The sequence below is a fragment of the Macaca thibetana genome, chromosome 18, assembly GCF_024542745.1.
Source record: "Macaca thibetana thibetana isolate TM-01 chromosome 18, ASM2454274v1, whole genome shotgun sequence".
Classification (NCBI taxonomy): domain Eukaryota; kingdom Metazoa; phylum Chordata; class Mammalia; order Primates; family Cercopithecidae; genus Macaca; species Macaca thibetana.
Window position 1 is genome coordinate 49,387,910 of NC_065595.1, and position 22,019 is coordinate 49,409,928.

Below are 22,019 nucleotides of genomic sequence, written 5' to 3' on the forward strand. Positions count from 1 at the left end.
TCATGACTAGAAACTCTTATTTTCAGTCCTCATTTATCAATTCTTTCTTTTATAGTTAATGCTCTTATGTCTTGTTTAAGATAGCTTTTAATGTACCTATAATATATTGCCTTGCAAGTTTACATCTCTATATTACCTGGAGATGATTTTTGTAAATGGTATAGGATCAATTTCATCTTTGTTTTTATATGGATACCTTAATGTCCTAGCACATTCATTGAAAACAGTGTGTTTTTTGCACTGCTTATAAGACCAGCTATCGTAAGTCAAAATCTGTGCGTCAAATACATAATATACAATAAAGATATTAAAAATATTAAAATTTTAAATAAAAATAAGTGTTCATAAAAGTGTGTATCTTTTTAAGTTGCATACTATCCCTTTTTTCCTTTCACTTATTTGCCTATTCTTATGTCATTGCTAATTTCACTTTAATTGCATAGTTTCGTAGTAAATCTTAATATCTGATAGAGAAAGTTCCCCCACTTTGCTCCATTCAAGTGTTTTGGCTATTCTTGGATAATTGTATTTCCTGTACTTTTTAAAATCAGCTATCTGTTTCACAAGTGAACTAGGATTTTGATTAGGATTGCAAAATATGTTGAAGTAAATTGGAAAGAATTAGCAAATTTCATTTTTGGCTCAAGTATTAGAATACATAAACAGAAAATATCTCTTTTTTAAGGTTTATTTAATACAGTTTAATTATTTTTCAGTGTCAAGGTCTTACAGAGACATTTTAAATACTTACTGTTTGGTACTTGAGATTTATTTGATGCTAGTAGAAATGTTATATTTTGTTAATTACATTTTCTTGCAGATAGAAATGCAATTGATTTGAACCAGTTGATTTTTGTGTCCAGTAATTTTGTTAAACCCGTATTTTAAATTTGAATGATATTTCCAAAGATTCTTTTGGAGTTTTGACTACACAATCATTTAATCTGACAATAATGATAGTTTTCTTTTTCTTCCAGTCTCTATAACCTTTCCCTCCTACTTTTTGAACCATCAATGCCATGTTAAATGAAGCTGTGATAGTGAACATCATTGTTATTTCTGTATTTCAAAGAGAAAACCTTTAATATTCCACTATTGGGTATTATATTTGTTTTATTGATTTTATAGAAATTGTGTATAAGGTTAAGAAAATATCCTGCTCATAATTTGCTAAGAATGTTTATCATAAGAACATGCTGGATTTTAGCAAACATGTCATATATATTGGGAAGATGATATATTTTTTCTCAATCTACTACTGTGTATATTACACGGATAGATTTTCTAATGTTAACCTGATGTTGCATTGTTGGTAATAAATACAAATTTGGTCACTAGTATTTTTGATATATTCCTGGATTCAGTTTGTGACTATTTTGTTTAGGAGTTTTCCATCCAGGTTCATTACAACCAAGATAATGGACATATCCATTATCCCTAAAAGTCTCCCCATGCAACTTTATAATCCTTCCTTCCTACCCTACCCAGGCAACACTAATATGTTTTCTATCACTAGAGATTAATTCACATTTTATGGAATTATATATTATGTTATGTATTTATTAAAGTATAGTTTATTTTTTACATATGGGGTTACACAGTGTGTTCATTTTTTGTTTGACATTTGTGAGCACAATTATTTTGCAATTCATACTTAGTTTTGTGCATCCATAGTTCATTTGTTTTTTATTGCTAAGTAATATTTAATTGTATAAGTATAGTACAAGTTTTTAAATTTGTTCATCTGTTGATGAACATTTGTATTGTTATCAACTTGGGGCTACCCGAAATAGAGTTGCTATAAAAATTTGTGTACACATCTTTGGTACAGATTTATATATATTCATTTCTCTTGGGTAAATACCTGGGAGTAGAATGTCTGGCTCATAGTGTAGATGCACGTTCAACATTTTAAGAAACTGTCAAACTGTTTTCCAAACTTGAGATATCATTTTACTTGCCCACCAGTACTTGGTATGGCAGACTTTTTAATTTTAGCCATTCTATTAAGCACGTAGTGGTATCTCATTGTAATTTAAAGTTGCATTTTCTTTTTTAAAAATAATTTGAACTTTAATTTTAGATTTAGGGTGTACATGTTGTTACATGGGTACATTGTGTGATGCTAAGTTTTGGGGTATGGTTGATTCCATCATCCAGGTCTGAGTATAGTACTCAGTAGTTAGTTTTTCAGTCCTTGCACCTTTGCCTCCCTCCCCACTCTAGTAGTGTCCAGTGCCTACTGTTGCCATCTTTATGTTTATGAGTGTCAATGTTTAGATCCCACTTATAAGTGAGAACATGTGGTATTTGGTTTTCTGTTCCTGAATTAATTCACTTAGCATAATCGCCTCCAGCTGCATCCACGTTGCTGCAAAGAACATAATTTCATTCTTTTTTAGGGCTGTGTAGTATTTCATGGTGTATAGGTATCCCACTTTGTCCACCATTAATGGGCACCTAGGTTGATTCTGTGTTTTACTACGGTGAGTAGTGCTGTGATGAACATACAAGTGCGTTGTGTCTTTTTGGTAGAATGAGTTATTTTCTTTTGGATATATATCCAGTAATGAGATTGTAGGGTTGAATGGAGGTTCTGTTTTAAATTCTTTGAGAAATCTCCAAACTGCTTTTCACAATGGCTGAACTAATTTACATTCCCACCAACTGCGTATAAGCTTTCCCTTTTCCCTGCAGCCTCACCAGCGACCGTTTTTGTTTTTTTTTCTAAACTTTTTAATAAAAGCCATTCTGACTGGTTTGGGATGGTATCTCATTGTGATTTTGATTTGCATTTCTCTGATGATTAGTGATGTGGAGCATTTATTAATGTGTTTGTTGGTCGCTTGTATGTCTTCTTTTGAGAAGGGTCCATTCATGTCTTTTGCCCATTTTTTAATGCAGTTATTTGGTTTTTGCTTGTTCAATTGTTTAAGTTCCTTAGAGATTCTGAAAATTAGACATTGTTGGATGCATAGTTTGCCAATATTTTCTCTCATTCTGTAGGTTGTCTGTTTACTCTGTTGATAGTTTCTTTCACTATGCAGAAGCTCTTTAGTTTAATTAGGTTCCACTTGTCAATTTTTGTTTTTGCTGCAATTGCTTTTGAAGACTTAGCCATAAATTTTTTGCCAAGCCCGATGTCCAGAATGGCATTTGCTAGGTTTTCTTCTAGTGTTCTTATAGTTTGAAGTCTTACATTTAAATCTTTAATCCATCTTGAGTTGATTTTTGTATATGATGAAAGATAGGGGTCCAGTTTCATTCATCTGCATATGGCTAGCCAGCTACCTCAGCATCATTTATTGAATAGAAAATTCTTTCCCCATTGCTTATTTTTGTCAGCTTTGTCAAAGAGCAGATGGCTGTAGGTGTATGGCTTTATTTCTGAGTTCTCTGTTCTTTTCCATTGATCTATGTATCTATTTCTGTACCAGACCCATGCTATTTTGGTTGCTGTAGCCTTATAGTATAATTTGAAGTCAATGTGATGAAGCAAGCTTACTTTATATAGACATTAATAACATTAACGAGGGCTCCACCTTCATGAGCTAATCACTTCTCAAAGGTCCCAACTCCTAATACCATCACCTTGGGGATTAGGAATCCAACGTATTAATTTTGAGAGGACATGAACATTCAGACAATAGCAACTCTGAAAGAGAGCTGAAGGAAAATTAACTAGTTCTAAATGTTAGTAATTTGGATACAAATTTTACTGTATTTAGTAGACATTATTTGTGTTGTGTGTGTTTTTGGGGCAGAGGGGTTAATAACCATTTTTAGGCTCTTTGTGAAGATGGGTTATTTTCCATTTTTATATTATTTATTATTTGTTGGTTTCACAGAGCTGAGTAAAGTAAGAATGTCTTGACTCTGGTATCATTTACTGCACATTCTCAATGTCTTCATTTTTGTCATCTTTGGCAGTTTCCTGTTTGTAGAAGCTAAAATATATATATTTTTAGCTTATTTATTCCTAATTATGGCTTCTAGTTTGTCAATAGTTATCTAATTATATCCCTATTTATAATTAAAGTAAATGTACTATGTCACTGAGGCATATTAAAACGTATACAAATTTAGATCTGCTCCAAATTCCAAAACAATTAACTTGGTTTTTTTTCTATAACTTAGCTCTCTAAATTACAATTTCCTTATTTCGCTCCCTAGTGAATTTTGGGAGATTAAATTAGATACTTTTATGTAAAGAAAATAGCACATAATTTCTTCTCTTTTAGTGTGTTCCACTTTTCAGAATTTCTAGTGAGTGTTTACATATTTTACCTGTTTACTAAAACCTATAGTATGGGGTATAGATCTGACTTGATTTTTTCCACATATTAATATCTAATATTTAGTGATAGTCATTAAATATGATTTTCCTTTTTTTGTTTGCTACTCTGGTTCATAATGCATAATTTGTGATAATTGTCTCCCTGTATTTGAAATTTGATATTATATTGATTTTTAAGTTTTATTTTGGCTTTCATGACTATTAAATATATTATTCATCTTAAAAAAGAATTCATTATCCTTACTTCACAAACCATAATGTTGTAAAAGGAAGGCTTTTAGGCTTTTGATAAAAGTGTTGGTAAAAGAAGACCAACCAGAAGGCTTCCAGGACTTTTCTAAGGAGGATTGAGTTCCATTAATAATAAAACCTATTAATTATGTCACTTGTCTTGAGTTTCCCCACTGCAAGTCTTATATTCCAGTTTTCCAGTCTCGTGTTTATTTTTGTCTTTATACTGAAAGAAGATTAGTTTTCTTGGTGATGAATTCTCAACAGTCAAGTTTATAGAAGATGATGTATAAAGCAAAATATGAATTTATTAATTTGCAGTGAGTAATAGCTCTTTTCATGGGCAATAACTTTGAAGTTCATATCCTCTCTGCAAAGGATGCCCTCTGCTTGCTCTGCTTGCCCTAGCAATCAAGGTAGCAGTCCAAAAATTATTCACTGGTCATGAACAGAGAGCAAAGATGAATAGATATTTTGACACCCCCTTCGCCTAAACTGCAGGAATATTTGATAAAACATTTTTGCTCTAGGAGAGGGAAAAATTACATTTATCCTGCCAGAGAACAACACTTGTTCTTGAGTTCAGCAGGTTCAGAATCTTTCCATATGTTTGATTTCATCTATCAGGTGATCTTTTATACTTTTTTTTAATTTATCAATCTCACAGAGTTCTGGGAGTACATTTCTACTGCTACTAAGATTTTTTTTTTTTTTTTTTTAATGTGAAGAAAGATACATTCTTGTCCCAACTTTAGAATCCCTTTTTTGGACTCTATTTTTCAAATCTTTGAAAAATGTTTATGTAAAAATAAACCATTTTTTCTTTATCCTACAGCTCTAACTAAAAATTAGTTAAGTCTAAATTTTTACATAGCTCATCTTTTCCTAAAATGCATGTAAGATAATTGGCTGAGACACATTTTACAATCTCACAAAATGTAGTCATATTGTCATTCAAAGAGGTGCTATCACACCAATGAGCAATTTGGAAAAAGTAGTTCTGTTTGGAGTGGTGAGAATTTGATAAGCAATTTGCTGTAATCGAGGGTGTCAGTTCTCTTATAGACTGTCAATGCAAAAATGGGTTTTAGAACCATGTGAGTATAAAGAACTACATTTATTCATGTGCTGAACAAGTTTCTGTTTGCTGCTGTGCTGACTTCTGTGCATCACACATTAATTCAACATTTGTTATTTAATTATTTTCATACCCAACTAATGGCAATATAATGTAATTTTTTTTGTTGTGCCTTAAAAACGAAACAAAACAAAAAACAATAACAACATCAAAAAAATGGAGTTTTGCTCTTGTCGCCCAGGCCAGAGTGCAATGGCATGATCACGACTCCCTGCAACCTCCGCCTCCCGGGTTCAAGCGATTCTCCTGCCTCAGCCTCCCAAGTAGCTGGGACTACAGGTGCCCACCACCATGCCCAGCTGATTTTTGTATTTTTAGTACGGACGGGGTTTCACTACGTTGGCCAGGCTGGTCTTGAACTCCTAACTTCAAATGATCTGCTTGCCTTGGCCTCCTAAAGTGCTGGGATTACAGTCGTGAGCCACAGTGCCTGGTCTGTTGTGCCTTTTAAAATAAGCTAGGTGCAAGAACATGTCTCAGAGAGTGGGTAAATTGGTATGATGTTATTAGTAACAACTTATTAAAATGTTGGGGTTATGTTTACAAAAAATGATAACTTTGATGAATTCATAGCCTTTCCTTCTGGCAGTAGATATCAAAACTAATTATTCAGTCCATTCCTAAGTTTGTAATGGTAAAGCCAAGTCATGTATTGTAGAAAAATGGTTATATGTGTAAGCACTCTATGGGGGGCAAGCATCTAATTAACATAAATGATATGAAAGTTAATGACACAGGGGACCTGAAGATTTTTCTATTTTACACCGTTGGGTATTGTTACCTAATCTATTAATATGGTAGCATCTGACCCATTCTTATTTACAGGGAAATGTTCAAGAAAGGCCTGTCATGTCAGCAAATTCTGAGGTTTCTCATGGCATCTATTACCAGAGTGCCACAATATCCCAATAGCTGTTAACAGACCTTGACAAGGCTTTCTCCATATTTTTCTCCTATCATTTCAGTGCCCACCCACCCAAAGGGCCAGCTCCTGCATTTTTTCACTTCACGGATGCCAAAGCCTCTTTGCCCACCTGTGCAGCAGATGCAGGGAATTAACTATTTCCAGAAGTGGCCCTCCCTTATTTATCCGATGGCTTAACCACAGGGCATGTACTACAGTGGCCCCCAGTGTTTTCCCCAGGAGGACTAAGCTTCGATTGCCCATGGTTGTAACTGGCTTGATAGGTACAATTTATTGGTAGCTTTCCCTTGCATGTTTCATCTCCCTGTCACCTACCAGTGGTTCCTTTACCTCCTTCCAAAATTGCTCTGTAATCCTGTCTCAGAGTTTGCATTTGGGTGATCCCAATATAAGGCAGTGATCAAAACAAGCTGAGAATCACATGTCTATAATTCATTAAGCTGAAACTGGCATATGCTTTGAGACACACAGTTAATAAATTGAATGGATCAAAATATTTTTCTTTGAAAACATGTGACAAATTATATTCTGGGTCCAATCAGATGCAAACTTTGATAAGAATCAGAGCCTGATATTCTGAGTAGTTTAGAGAAAGTTCTGGAGGCAGAAATTCTTCCTTCTAAGTTTTATATAAGAGCTAAAGAAAGAAGAGGTATGACTGAGAAACAGGCGCAGACTGGGATATACCAAGTTGCTCGACTTCCTTTGTAAAACTAGGAAAAACAATTCTCTCAGGGTCAGCCGGAATTTGTCTTATTTGAACTCAATAGCCAAGCAGATGACTAGAAACTGGCATCATTTCTAAACTGTTAGACCAACCTAACATTCTCCATTTGTACTTATTATGTTTGAGTTTTTTCAAGGCAATTCATAGTGAGATTTAAATTTAATCTGTTGCTCAGTGACCTTTTTCGCTACTTTTTTTTCTGTAATTGATCTGTCCAGGGCTTTTGTTTTGTTTTTGTCACTTGTTTTGCTACCTGCTGTGGTTGGATCACTCACTCACTTGGATTATTGCAGTAGCTCTTTAACATATCCTCTTGATTTTTGTGACTTCCTTCCCAAAGTGTCAACCCTGTAGGTAAAATGTTCCTTTAAAAATACAAATCCAGGCTGGGCACAGTGACTCATGCCTATAATCTCAGCACTTTGGGAGGGCAAAGCAGGAGGATTGCTTGATCCCAGGAGTTCGAAACTAGCCTGGACAACATTACAAAACTCTGTCTCTACCAAAAATACAAAAATTGGGAGGGCATGGTGGCTCATGCCTGTAGTCCCAGGTATTCTAGAGGCTGAGGTGGAAGGATCTTTTGAGCTCAGAATGTTGAGGCTGCAGTGAGTCATGATCATGCTACTGCACTCCAGCCTGGATGACAGATCAAGAGCCAATCTCAAAACAAACAAACAAATAAACAAACAACCCCAAACCTGAACAAAGCACTCCTCAGCCCCAACTCCCCAGTAGCTCTCCATTACATTCAGAATAAATTTGTTAGGATGGCCTGCAAAGCCAAGCTCAATCTCAATCTTTTCCTCTGGGATCCTACCTCCTGCTGCTTTCCTTCTTTTAATCTCTCCACACACAGAGATCTTGCTCTTGCATGAATATCCCTCTGTCTGAAATGTCCTGTACCCAGATAGCCACATGGCTTGCTCCTTAATGTTCTTTAAATCTCTGTTCAAATATTACTTTTCTAATAGAACCCTGCCTCAATTACCCTATATAAAAGTACATCCCTCCTGCCCTGCAATTCCTCTCCTGAATTATCCCACTTTATTTTTCCCTTGATCATTTACTGTCATCTAACATATCATATATGTACTTGTTTATTTCTTTACTATCAGACTTCCCTCATCTCCATTCTATCTTGATCATAAACTCCACGAGGAGAAGAACTTTATCTTTCACTGTCATGTCACCACTGCTTGGTGTAACTATTTGGAATTCAATAAATATCCGTAGAGTAAATGAATGAATACGTGAAAACATTGACGAAGGAAAGAATATATGAGAAAATAATATTTAAATTGCTACATGAAGGATGAAAGGATGCTGCTATATAAAAGTAAGGAGGAGAATGTTTCATGCAGAGTGAGTACTATTTGCAAAAGCCAAAATGTTTCCTTAATTAATTTCTTTTCAACTTTTCCATTACATCAATCACAGTGCAAATTAACGTCATCCACTGTGGACCAATGCTACATAAGACAGCTCCCTGCAGGCTTTTCTGGGACATTCACTGGAAATCCATTGAAATTTTAAAAATAGGGGGGTTGACTAGACACTTGAAAAAATGCTCATCATCACTGGCCATCAGAGAAATGCAAATCAAAACCACAATGAGATACCATCTCACACCAGTTAGAATGGCGATCATTAAAAAGTCAGGAAACAACAGGTGCTGGAGAGGATGTGGAGAAATAGGAACACTTTTACACTGTTGGTGGGACTGTAAACTAGTTCAACCATTGTGGAAGACAGTGTGGCGATTCCTCAAGGATCTAGAACTAGAAATACCATTTGACCCAGTCATCTCATTACTGGGTATATACCCAAAGGACTATAAATCATGCTGCTATAAAGACACATGTACGCATATGTTTATTGCGGCACTATTCACAATAGCAAAGACTTGGAACCAACCCAAATGTCCATTAGTGATAGACTGGATTAAGAAAATGTGGCACATATACACTATGGAATACTATGCAGCCATAAAAAAGAATGAGTTCGTGTCCTTTGAAGGGATATGGATGAAGCTGGAAACCATAATTCTGAGCAAACTTTCACAAGGACAGAAAACCAAACACCACATGTTCTCACTCATAGGTGGGAATTGAACAATGAGAACACTTGGACACAGGAAGGGAAACATCACATGCTGGGGCCTGTTGTGGGGTGGGGGAGGGGGGAGGGATAGCATGAGGAGATATACCTAATGTAAATGATGAGTTGGTGGGTACAGGACACCAACATGGCACACGTATACATATGTAATAATCCTTCACGTTGTGCACATGTACCCTAGAACTTAAAGTATAATTAAAAAAAATAGGGGGGTTGACTCAACCTGATTAATATTTTAAAAGGTCACATAGGTTCATCTATACAAAATTGTTTGAAGAAGGCTGATGTGGAAGCAGAGAGACTACCTAGGAGGCAGTTGCCAGTATGATGGTGACACATAAGGATTAAAACTATTAAATGGTTTGGCTCTGTGTCCCCACCCAAATCTCATCTTGGATTATAATCCCCATGTGTCAAGGGAGGGAAGTGATTGGATCATGGGGGCAGTTTCCCCCATGCTGTTCTCATGATAGTGAGTGAGTTTTAATGACATCTGATGGTGTTATTAGCATCAGCATTTCCCCTGCTTGTAATTCTCTCTCCTGCTGGCATGTGAAGAAGGTCCTTGCTTCCCCTTCGCCTTCTGCCATGATTGTAAGTTTCCTGAGGCCTCCCACCATGCAGAACTGTGAGTCAATTAAACCTCTTTCTTTTCAAAATTACCCGTATCGGGTAGTATCTTTATAGCAGTGTGGTAATTGACTAATACAAACTATTAAATGGCTTAATATATATATTGGTTATAAAATAAACAGAACTTCCTAATGGATAAAATTTGGGTAGTGAGAGAAAGAATGAGATCAAGGAGTCCTTAGTTTCTGGCTTGAGTAAGGGGTAGATGGGATAATATTTATTGGAATGGGGAAACTCTGGAGGTAAAATCATAAGTTTAATTTTGAACCTTTAAAAAGGGGTCTTGATGAGGTCTCACAGAATCAGTGTAAAATGTTAAGAGAAGAGAGCTTGGGACCAAACTTTGGATTGGATAAATGAGAAACAAGGGAAATAGAATGAGCAAGACTGGCTGATGAAATACAGGGGATATCAGGAGAGAACGGTGTTACACAAGCCAAGACACAAGAGTGTTTCAAGGATGAAAGAAGGGTTACTTTTTAAAGATTTTTCCCAGAGGTTAAGAAAGAGGGAGAACAGAAAAGTGGGCCTTGTGCTTGCAATGCGTAAATCTTAGACAAGCTTGATAAGGACCATTGTGACAATCTGATGGGAGGACTTTGAAGTCTGATGGGACATGGAAAAGAAAAGACAGCATGTGTACATGAACCTCAAGAAGCTTGATGAAACAAGCAAACAAATGAGGCATTAGCTGCAAGGAGGAGTGCAGATGAAAATGTTCTACTGAGAGGAAGGAAAGGAAGGAAGAGAGGAGAGAGAGAGAGTAGACAGAGGAGACAGGAAGAGAATGAGAGAGAGGAGATAAAAAGAGAGAGTGGAGAGAGAAAAAAGATGGGAGAATGAGAGAGAAAAAAGATGGGAGAATGAGAGAGGAAAGAGAGAGAAGATAAAAAGAGAGAAGAGAAAGAAGGAGAGGAAACAGAAAGAGAGAGAGAGGAAAAAGAATAGGAAAGGTACTATTAGGGAAGGAGCAAAGTCCTTGATTTGAGCAGAACTGGAGGACTGTGTTTTCATATGAGTAGATCACAAATCCGTGGAATAAGCCCATGGGAGGGAGGAGATGGGTGCAAGTACCGGTGGATATGGAGGTTTTGCAGAGGAAGATGAATGCATTTGAAATGGATGACTGTTGATTTCTCAATGAACAATAGGATTAGGTCATCAACAAAGAATGAGAAGGGAAGAGGGGGTATGGGAGGTTTGAGGACAAAGAAGACGCAGAGTAACAATCTAGTATGATGAGATGGGACATCTATAAGAGAAGCAGATAGGATTTCAGGGAAGTATCTGATGTTATGCTGAGATTTGAGATTGAGTGTTTAATATTTAAAAAGTCAGCTCACTTGGATAATTTGTTTGGCTGTTTGTGTGGAGACGCAGATTGAGGGCGAAAGGTCTGGGACGAGAGGCAGAGAGCAGGGAAAGTAGGTTGAAGGCATTCACAAAGAAGTGACTCTAGTTGTACTCATGAAGCTAGATTAGACAGAGAGGTGAAGCTGACAGTGAGAAAGTGGTGAGAGTCAAGACACTGAAGCTTTGATAAAGTGGAGAAATGACAACAGCATGAGCCCATGAGCTGCAGGGATGAGAGGGAAATGGTCAGAGGCTGTAGAGGCAGAAACTGAGGCATTCCAGGTACCAATATGCCAGGTTATGACAAGGAAATGGCAGCTGAGTGGAGAGGGGAAATGGAGGTTTAGAATGAGAATCTGGGTCTTGGGTGGTTCATCCATGTGGATGTTTAAGTTACTATGAACACTTTCAGAAGTTGATAAAGTCACAAAAGACTTTAGGCCAGGACATTGAGGCTTCATTAAAAGTGGAGACATTATGAAGAGGAGGAGGGAAAGGATCATACGAGTCTGAAAGAGGTAAGATTTTGTGCACGATGAAGTTGATAATAGTCTGGAAGTGGCATTGGAGAACAAAAGGAGATGCATCTCAGTAAAGATGAAAGGGTATGATTTAAAAGTCAAAAAAGAAAAGTCACTTTAAAAGAAATAAAATGCTGGTGTATGCAAAAATAAAAATGCAGAGTATGAAAGAAAGAAAGGTAAAAGTATAAAGATGCTACAAGCATCAAATAAAAACTAAAAATGCAGCTTTTTATCATCTGCTCATTTGTGAGGCTAACCACCTGGTCAAGACTGGGCTCTAGCATCTGTAATTAGTGGTCCAGAGAGTAGGTTCCTCAGTACACATTAAAAAAAAGACAGCTAGGAAATGGAGAATGAAAACGTATTTTAACGTTGTGAAAATAAAAGAATTATCTCTCTTCCAATACAGGATGATAATAATAACTAGATTTGATAACTTTGGTTTTACCATCTAAAACCTTCCCCTTGCTTACAATTCAGAAAAGATAAGGGAGGCATATTAATCATTTTATTGCTGTATGCATAACTCTTTGGAAATTACAAATCAACTTAAAAAAAAAAAAACCAACAGATAACCAAGCAAGAAACTAGCACCCAAATAATCCAAAAACGTTTCTATTGAAACTTGAATAAGAACCTTGTTTTAAACACCACTAGAGATGAATATTAGAATTTTAAAATGCTTGTAAAACTGATAGCAAAAGAAAAATAAGTTAGACTAGGTACAGTTTGATGATAAAGTGTTTAGTAATTCAAATACAGCTGAACTGGGGAGAGAATGCAGACAATTAAACAAGATTACACATTGTTTTAAAATTATTTGATGGATAATAGGTTGATCTTGTCAAGATTTGTCCTAACATAAATTGAATAATCTGGAAGTGGAAGACAGATTTGATTTCAAGGAGAGTAGCACTCTACTGTGGACTGCTGTATCCTAGTACAATGGGAAATGGGTCTTAAAAAATACCAGAAATTGTAAAAACAAAAAGTTGCAATTTATGAAATAGGTATGGGAAAATGTGGCAAATGCTTTTAAAAGTTTGTTTTGGGTTTTAAATGTCTTCCCAAAATAGTCATGGGCATTTATGGTAAAGATTATAATGCCTTTCAACTCCAGTGAGAGCCAAAAGGTGTCATATGTTTTGTACCATGACAATCAAACATTGGTATAAATTCAGAAATAAATTGCCTAGATTACTAAAAACATCTACTTACTAGAGTAAAAAATGTAATTTTTGAAGACATATAATTAAAATGTTGTCAGAACATTTTCTTGAATAAAAATTATGATGCTAAAAACTTTATACACAAATGTAGAACAGATGTCTAGATGAAGATATATAAATATGCCTAAATACGTACTTTTTCTTTTGATTTTTCAGTGCAAATACAATTACATCAGGCAACACGCTTAGAAGTAAATAATATGTAGCAGGTGTGTCTGGAATTCAGTATCAAAGTAAGCTCGAGATGTTATTTTGGTTGATATTAAATGGTAAAGTATTTATAATACACTGATTTTTGCCACTAAAGACTACCTCTTTAGAAAGCCAGATAGATATTTTATAAACATTGTGGTTTGTTTTCAAACCATATATACATAGCATTAAATTGCTACCTCTTTCTTCTTCATTTTGTTAAGAGCAAGTTGATCTGAAACTCAACTTGAATCCTAATTATAGTATTCACTTATAAAATGATTTCCATATCTCTTCTTGGTCTATGACATGATATATATGATCTAGAGTAAATATCTAAAAAGAAGAATGAAGTTCTGTCCAAAGCTTGTTCATTGAAAAATGACATGCCTTTAAATAACTACTAAAATCATTGATATCTTAAAAAGGTAATTTTAAAATTTAGGACTAAAGGGAAAATCAATGTGCAACCCTGGAAGAAAAAATTGGTTGGAAAGTATCTTCCCGGAAAGATAGATGACTAATACTTCAATTTTTCTTGTTTTTCCCATCAATGTGCAATCCTGGAAGAAAAGTTTGGTTAGAAAATATCTTCCAAGAAAGATAGATGACTCATATGGCTATGTTTTTTCTTGTTTTTCCCATCGTTTAACAGTGTTTAGGAGTTCAAATGTAACTAAATTGGGGGGATCTTAACAACCATCGGATTTTAGCAGCAACAGTTATTAAAGATAGCGATTTTGTTGTTTGCAAGACAGCCTAAAAAATATCTCTGGAAGATATCAGATGTCTTAAGAAAAGGCTTGTGATGGTATTTCATATTAAAACAGCAAGCAAGTTTCCTGTGGTCAGCTACCATTCCCTTTAATAAATTACTTAATTCATTAATAATTATTTCTACTCCTTAAAACTCCTGGACCCAGGCATACTCAAGTATATTTTAATAAATACCTTTTGACTTTATTCCTGGAAAGATTACCCATCCTTAATGAAGCCCCCTAAGTGGCAGAAAAAGAAAAGACTCCCTTTGAATGACTTTATTTATACCTCTGCATTTGGCATACTACAGACTATCAACATTTTACATATTCTACGACTTAAAAGAAGATGTATACTGTGGCTTTTAAAAATATTAGCCTTATCTGCTGTTATACAGAGCAAAACAGCTCTAGCTTAAATAATTCACTCCTATCCCCTTTTGACCAGTGTAGGAAGTCAAATATTCTTTGGCCTTGTAATTTCCTGGAAAATTTGAGTAATCGGGGTAAATTCTTTAAAAGTTGTATATAATTCACAACTCCAGGGCAAATTTTTTATTCTAATTTTATTTTGTCATATAGAGTTTCAGTTTAGTGAGCTTATAGTAACATTGTATTTAAGAAAGGAAAATGTTTCTCTACCATGCAATAGTAAATTTACCTTTTCCTTAGAATGCTTTCTTTTTAGAGATTTTTAATTGGGTAATACTATATAGCAAACACACAGAAATGGTATATCATAAATAGGACATTATTAAATTTTGAAACTAGAAAAATATGTTATACTGTATAATTTGGACACTACCTATAAATCAGAGCATAAATAAGCCCAGATCTTATTGACAAATCAAATCAGGAATTTAAAATTTATACTAGTGAGAAAAATTAGGGGGTTATCTATTATTATTTCACTCTTATCAATACAATATTGTCAACTCTGTTAAAGGTTCCTGATTGATCCCTGCAAAAGGGCAGCAGAGGTTCGCTAAAGCAACCACTGCTTTATGTGCTAAAAGCGAATAATTAGTATGGTATTACTTTACAAAACAATTCTTTTCCAACTTTCCCCATTAAACATTCTACATGTTCTAAAAACATTTTTTTAGACCCCCTTTAAAAAAAAATTCCCCAAAGCTTAAGCATACTGCAAGCTGCTGCTTTTTTTCTTGTCCACAGCTCAGCCTATGTAAATCATTTTAACTTCAGAGCTATGTAATAAAGAGCTGGATATGAATGAATATCACGTACTAAAAACAAAACCTGAAAACACAGTTCAGTTCCCATTTGCTTACTTGGAAGGTCATTTACCACTAGTGATGACAACCATGTCTGGCCTCACTTGCTTCAATTCAAGAAGTAAACTTAGAAAGTTTTGCTTTCTTAAGTCAAAACCACACTGGTAAAGGGAAAAGTGAGTGTGATATTCCTCAACCTTACCAGTAAGCAATATTCGTCAAGATTACATCTATCACTAAACACAAACTAGAATCAGAAGAATCCTTGACTCCACAGGAGATTTAACTGAGACCCCAAATTAAGATTCAGGCTCAGGCGTTGCTAGTTTACCCTGAAGAAACCTCATCCTATTGTCACTCTCTAATGGAATTTTCCTCCTAGGAAACACTTCCTAATTTGAAATTTATTTTATCTAGTGCAATAATTAAGGAGGAGGGCTTGATGGTTTGTGGACTTGACTATGTAGTCAAACTTGAAAAAAAATTTTTTTTAAATTTTTATTTATGTTATCTGTGAAACTGAGGGCATGTGGCACACATTTTAGATTTTTCCCACAGACATGAACACATATTGCATATTTAGTTCTTTTTAAATTTTGCTCAAGCTATATGGAAAAGCAAAACAGAGCAAGGAGAATTATGCCAATTGCCGTTGTAAGGCCAGTTACATGCTGGAGATAGACTACAGGCCATTCAGGCACAAAGAAGGCTCTGCCTCAAGTTTTAGTTCCTTAGTCCTAATATAAGAAAAATGTTTATGAACGCTAAGGAGAGCTCTCCCCTAGCAGCGGTGTTTCCATTTATTTTTCTCATTGTGATTTCTCACCTTGCTCCTAGATGACCTGAGCATGAAGTTGTGCGTTATAAATCACATTGTTAGTTTTTTAGTGGTGGGAATTGGATCTAAACCACAGTGACTATGAAAAAGTGAGCTGGGGTCCTGACTACTTGCTATATTGCACGGTACTGTACTTTGTGATTCGACTTCGAGCTGTGCTAGGGGAGGCGGACCCAATGGTTTGGTTAAAGTGATGGTCAGAGGAACTCCTCATGTGGCCAATGGTGGCTGTCCCTCCCAAGCTGCTCAGGCCAATGCCACCACCACTTATGCCAGCTCCACTCAGGGCCCCACCCCCAGCACCCATGCTGGTGCCAACCAGGCCACTGCTGCCTATGCCACCGCTGATCCCAGTGGTGCCACTAATTCCAGTTACGCCAGCACCAGAAACAACCCTCTCTGTCACAATCACATTGTGGGCATTGGTTAACTCGGGGTGCATACTAAGACTACCTATCATGCCGGAAGTTGGTTGGATTACTCTTTCTGTCACTACCACATTTGAAGACTCTCTAGGATGATGAATCGTCAGAGAGGCAGGTAGACTAGAGCTTGGTGCTATTACCCTTTCTGTCACTATGACATTTGACCCATCTCGCAAGTCAGGCATCTCTAACATTCCATGCAAATCAGTGCCAGAGATTGGGCCGACCACTCTCTCTGTCACCACCACGTTTGATGCTTGTCGGTTATCGTGAAAGTGCACAGAGGGCTTCAGAGTGTCAGAGGTGGTGTAAGACTCGGTCACAGTGACATTACCATAGCCCAGAGGATCGAGAATAGGCTTAGGATGCTGCACACCAGGTCCCGAGGGATAGGTGCTCTCAGAAATTACTGTGGTAGTGCCGAAATGTGGGGAGATTGGTGGGTGTCCACTAACGATGGGCTCTGTTTCCTGAGGAAGGCAAACTGGTTCAGTGCTTTGGGGTGGCCAAAAAGGATCAGGGTCTGGATATGATTCAATTTCTTTTCCTAGGCTGATGTCTGCCAACTTCTTAAATTTAGGTCCCAGAGTATCCAAGAAGCTGTCATCTGGATCTTCTCCAATGAAGCTACAGCAACCCACAGAGCCAGCAGGGGAACCTACACCTTCGATGTCATATATGAGCAAACAGTCATTGGATGGGCGTCCTTCATCTTCATCTGCATAAGCATATGCTTTCTGAATTTATAGGAGAAAGAGAAAATGAAATTATAAATGCATATTTAGTAATAATAGAACAACCTTTATCATTAGTTTTTCTTCCAGAGCATTTCCAAAGAGGAATGAAATAAAACAAGATTCTAACATCTACTAGAGATGCTTTAAAAATCATTTTATAATTATTTGAAATAATTCGGTTAAAAATTATTTTAAGTGTAATTCCAATAATGTGATTTTTAAAATTTACTTAGATGGACTTATTTATAATTGTGTACTTTGGACATAAAACCATACACACAAAAAAACACATGAATTATTTATAACAAAGTTGGAGGTATATAAAAATGCTGAACTTGAAGGACATAAAAATGTGTTGTTTTGTTTTTTGACTGGAAAAGGTAGTTCATAGTTGATTTGGGTTCACTCAGGATTTTGTTTCTTTCCTTCAGATGGAGTGAATATGATGATTCTGTGAAGTTTTATTGCAACATGGGTTTTTCAGCAGAGCAATAGGAAAATTTGACTCTGGGTCTGTTCTACAAAATTAAAGGTGACCAAAGACATTTTTTAAAAATATAATCTCTCTAAATTCAAAGTAAAAGTTCAAAGACATATATGATTTTGTTTCATCTTTGCTGTTCATAATAGTGGATTGTAAACTTTCAGGTTAACAGAAATATCTCATAGGAAACCAACTCATTGTGCCATTCATATAAAAAAAAGTTATTGAGCCTTTGCTATTTGCCAGACACTCTGTGTTTGGAACTTAGCTATGCATAATGAACAATACCAGGTACAGTTCTTCTCTCACAGAGCTTACATTTTGGTTGAGTGAGACAGACAATACAGAAGCCTATGGTCAGGAGGTGGCAGATGCAGGGTAAAGAAAAAGAAAATGATGGGTGTTGTTCTTTTAGATAGGGTAATCAAGGAAGGGGTCTCTGATAAAGTGATATTTGATCAGAGAGTGGAAGGAAGATATTTCTATGTTATTAAAATATAATATAAAATATTTTGTTATATATATGAATAAGTATTCCTATGGTTATCAGCAAGCCTCATTACTGTCTATTGCTATTTGAAGGCTTTTACCAATATTTCATTTAAAAACATCAGCCACTCTTTAAACCAACCACTAGGTTAGTTAATGAACCATTTTAGGCCAGAATGTAGAAGGACAGAAATGTTTTTCTAGTTGGTATCAGGGACAGGAACTTCCTGAAGGTTGAGTATCATATGGTGTGTAACCATGGACAATTACATCTCTTCCTGTGAATGGCAAAGTTAATTCTCCTGCAGCTGCTTCTCCAGGTTTCATGCTCTTCCCACCACCTGCAGCACGTTCTTACAATGTTTTGGAAGTAGACTATGGCTCTTGACCCCACTCTTATTAACTATTGACTCTGTGTCTAGAGCTGAACTATGTACTGGCAATATAATGTAGAGAACATATGGATGAGACACTAAAAGTGGTGGTAAACATATAAACTGACAGATTTCAGCAATGATAGGTTCTATAAATGTGTAAACAAAGTACTGCAGAAATAGAGATGAGAAAACATTACTCCTATTTTGGATGAGAGGGTTAACTGTAAAAACTTTGGAGGGAGAGTGATATTTGGACTGGGTCTTGAAGAATGGGTAGGAGTTTGTGAGAGACATAGTGGGATGCAAGCATTCCAGGATGCAAGCACAGGATGAGCAAACGCATGGAGATGAAAAGTCTGTGGCAAAGGTGCTCAGCAAGTGGAGTTGATGGCAAGGAGTAATTGGAGATGAGAGGGAGGGTTCATTTTGTGAACAATCTTAATTAACATGTTAAGGACTTTGGATTGCATGCCATGAACAAAAGAGCTGAGAGCCATTGGCTGTTCTTAAGTTGGGGAGTAAAGTGCTCAGGTCAGAGCTTTAGATCTATAATTAATTAACAGCATGGATTGTTGGACACAAAGGCTGAGAATCTAGTTAGGAGACTCTTGCCCAAGCCCCTTTAGGAATTAGTGAAAGCTTGGGGTGAAGAGCAGCGGGCACATGGATGGCGAGAAAGACATGTGGCTAGGGACCTTACCTGACAGAAGTAGCTTTCCATGAAATTCATATTCAGACCTCCTTCTCTACATTCCCTCATAGAATTTCTTCTTAATGTTCCAGAGTATTCTTGACATATCTCAGGCATTCCTGATGTTTTAACTCCCTCTGTTAGTTCAAATCCTGTCATTCTCTCTCCTCCTCCCAGATCTTGCATTTCTCTGCCACCATACTCATTTGTATAAACTCCTAAAAGTGTTGATCAAATTAAGTTTATTTTCTTTAGTCTATCACAAACTAAAAAATTAACAACTTGCCTTATAATACATGATTTTTTCATTTAGGTATGCATTTGTGAACAAAGAAATAAAAAGATAATACATAAAGAAATGAGATATAAATACAATATTGAGCTCAAAATAATATTATTAATTTGTTAATTTGATAATTATCTGTTGAGAGATTACTATATTCTCTGCTGGAAGTGAAGGCTGCAGAGGACTTATAAAAGTCTATGCCCTAAAGAGTTTGATTTCAACCTGAAGGAAATTGGAAGAAAAATACTCAAATTCTGAAAGTTAAAAAAATAGTGTAAGAATGCCCCAATGTGTAACTAGAAGCACAGGACATCCAGAAAAAGACATGAGAACCACTGGCTTTCAGAAAGGAGGCCATGGCTATGTAAGGAGAAAGGTTTTCATGAAGAATCTTGGGTTTGCACTTGGATGTGAGGAGTAAGTGGAAGCCTGTTACTATATTTGAGGTAGATACTTGCTTCAGTAGCACATATACTAAAATTAGAACTATACAGAGAAGATTAGCATTGCCCCTGCACTGGATGATACACAAATTGGTCAAGTGTTTCATCTTTTTTAAATTAAAAAAAATAAAAAGAAATATTTGAGGTAGGTGAGATAAAATGATGACTGGGACCGTGGAACTGCTATGGAATGATGAATGTTGTCAGTGGGATATGTATCCACTGGTTTTAGTACGTGAAGGATCTTGAGTTTGGGAACAGTGTGCTTTTCATGCTTCAATTGTCCTTGGTACCTCTTATGGTGCTTTGTTCAAAATCTGTGCAAAAGTTTGTAGACTTAATGGGAACAAATGTGTAGATAAATACTGATGGATTTGATGATTTGATAAGTCTTGAGAACTGTTTTGATGTTAGTGAATGTGAGTCAACAATGAGATTCTGCTTTTGAGGTGAGAAGACATTGGGGTTGTTAATGAAAATGGAAAAATCAGGTGGAGAAATAGATTTAAAGATTACTGTGTCCAATTCTTTGAATAAGTTCCAGTTCTACAAGTTATACACATGTCTATGCCTGTTAGAGTTTAAAGTAGAAAACAATGGTTACTGTTTAAAAAGACTAAGAGAAAAATAAGCTAACCAATAGTATTTATTTACCTTGAGAAAAGTAATGTGATACAACTATTTTCACAGATATGGATGTTATTTTAATTGTTCTTTTATTATAGTGGTAGTTATCCACTTACTGTGAAATTCTAATTGTTCCCTGGTTTCTGTCTGTGAACTGGTCTAGATTCCTGTTTTAAGGCAAGTTGGATTTATACAGTCTTACCCATGTGCTAGAAGAAACTCCACCATGTGCACACAATCTCAGTTGAGAGCTTTGAAAGATTTTGATAGTGTTTCATCTACTTGCTTTGAATTAAAGAAATTGGACAAATATTTTTTAGGTAATATTTGTGATGATACTGAAAATGGATGTAATTTTTTTCTATGTTATAATAAGCAGCTAAAGTCAAAGCAATTCTGAATCCTTAAATTAATTGTGTATAAAGATTTTAGCCTCAATCAATGAGCACAGGTCTATTTTAGTTGGGTTGTGCTTTAATTTGAATTAGTGTATATATGTGTATGACATATGTGTGTGTATGTCTGTTAATGAAATTTGCTCTATTAAATTAAAAATCTTGACTAAAACTTACTCATGGTTACAATTCAGTACTTCTGCATATATAGAGATCCTAATTTGGTCATCTTCTAAGTACTCTTTGATGGTTGAGGAAAATTTTTAAAATGCAGCATATAAGAATAATAATTACTGTAGGTTTTTCCTTGCCATTTAATTTACAAATTAGTCATTTAAAAAAGAATGATACAAACACTTTTGAAGAAAAATAAGACCAGCAAACAACAATATGCAAAGAGAGAAAACAGACTTCCTAATCATTTGAGTTGTTAAACAATTTTTTTTTCTTACCTGAGTTGTCAATGCATTCAATTATATTTGCATTATCAGGTGGTATTTGTGGTATGATGGTGGTCATAACCTAAAAGACAGGAAACAACATTGCCATTTGTAATGACCAATGACTGTAATCTTTCTATAGTCACATATTTGGTTTATTCTCAAATTACCTCAGGTTTCTGGGAAAAAAAAATACTATTTAGGAAATGCTGAAATCCATTTAAAATTTGAACTTCACTTAGAAAACCTTCCCTGGTTACGTCCATCTAATTTTGTTGTGCTTTTGATTCCTCTTCATTTTCCCCATTAGATGTCTCAGCACAAAAAACAGCACAGACTGTGAGTGATGGCGGCCATCTTGGCTCATGTGTAAAGACTGAATTTCAGTGACTACCAAAGGCTATTTATTAGAATGTGGCACTTA

The 22,019-nt window shown here is 35.7% G+C and overlaps 2 protein-coding genes and 1 non-coding gene across 20 annotated transcripts in view; 1 reads left to right on the top strand and 2 right to left on the bottom strand.

The window, feature by feature from the left end:
• The window catches only part of TTR (transthyretin), a 1,143,467-nt gene that overhangs the window by 233,447 nt on the left and 888,001 nt on the right, over positions 1 to 22,019 (bottom strand). The window lies entirely within an intron of this gene.
• The window catches only part of DSG1 (desmoglein 1), a 35,372-nt gene continuing 25,796 nt past the window's right edge, over positions 12,444 to 22,019 (bottom strand). The window contains exons 13-15 of the mRNA XM_050768262.1: positions 21,608 to 21,677; positions 19,414 to 19,622; positions 12,444 to 17,363 (exon numbers count right to left, since the gene is read on the bottom strand). Coding sequence (XP_050624219.1) covers positions 16,308 to 17,363; positions 19,414 to 19,622; positions 21,608 to 21,677 — 1,335 coding nt within the window. The 3' untranslated portion in view covers positions 12,444 to 16,307. The remainder of the gene's footprint in view (positions 17,364 to 19,413; positions 19,623 to 21,607; positions 21,678 to 22,019) is intronic.
• LOC126941641 (U6 spliceosomal RNA) lies at positions 20,145 to 20,246 on the top strand. Its single transcript, XR_007721408.1, has one exon. It is a non-coding gene; the product is annotated as a U6 spliceosomal RNA (small nuclear RNA).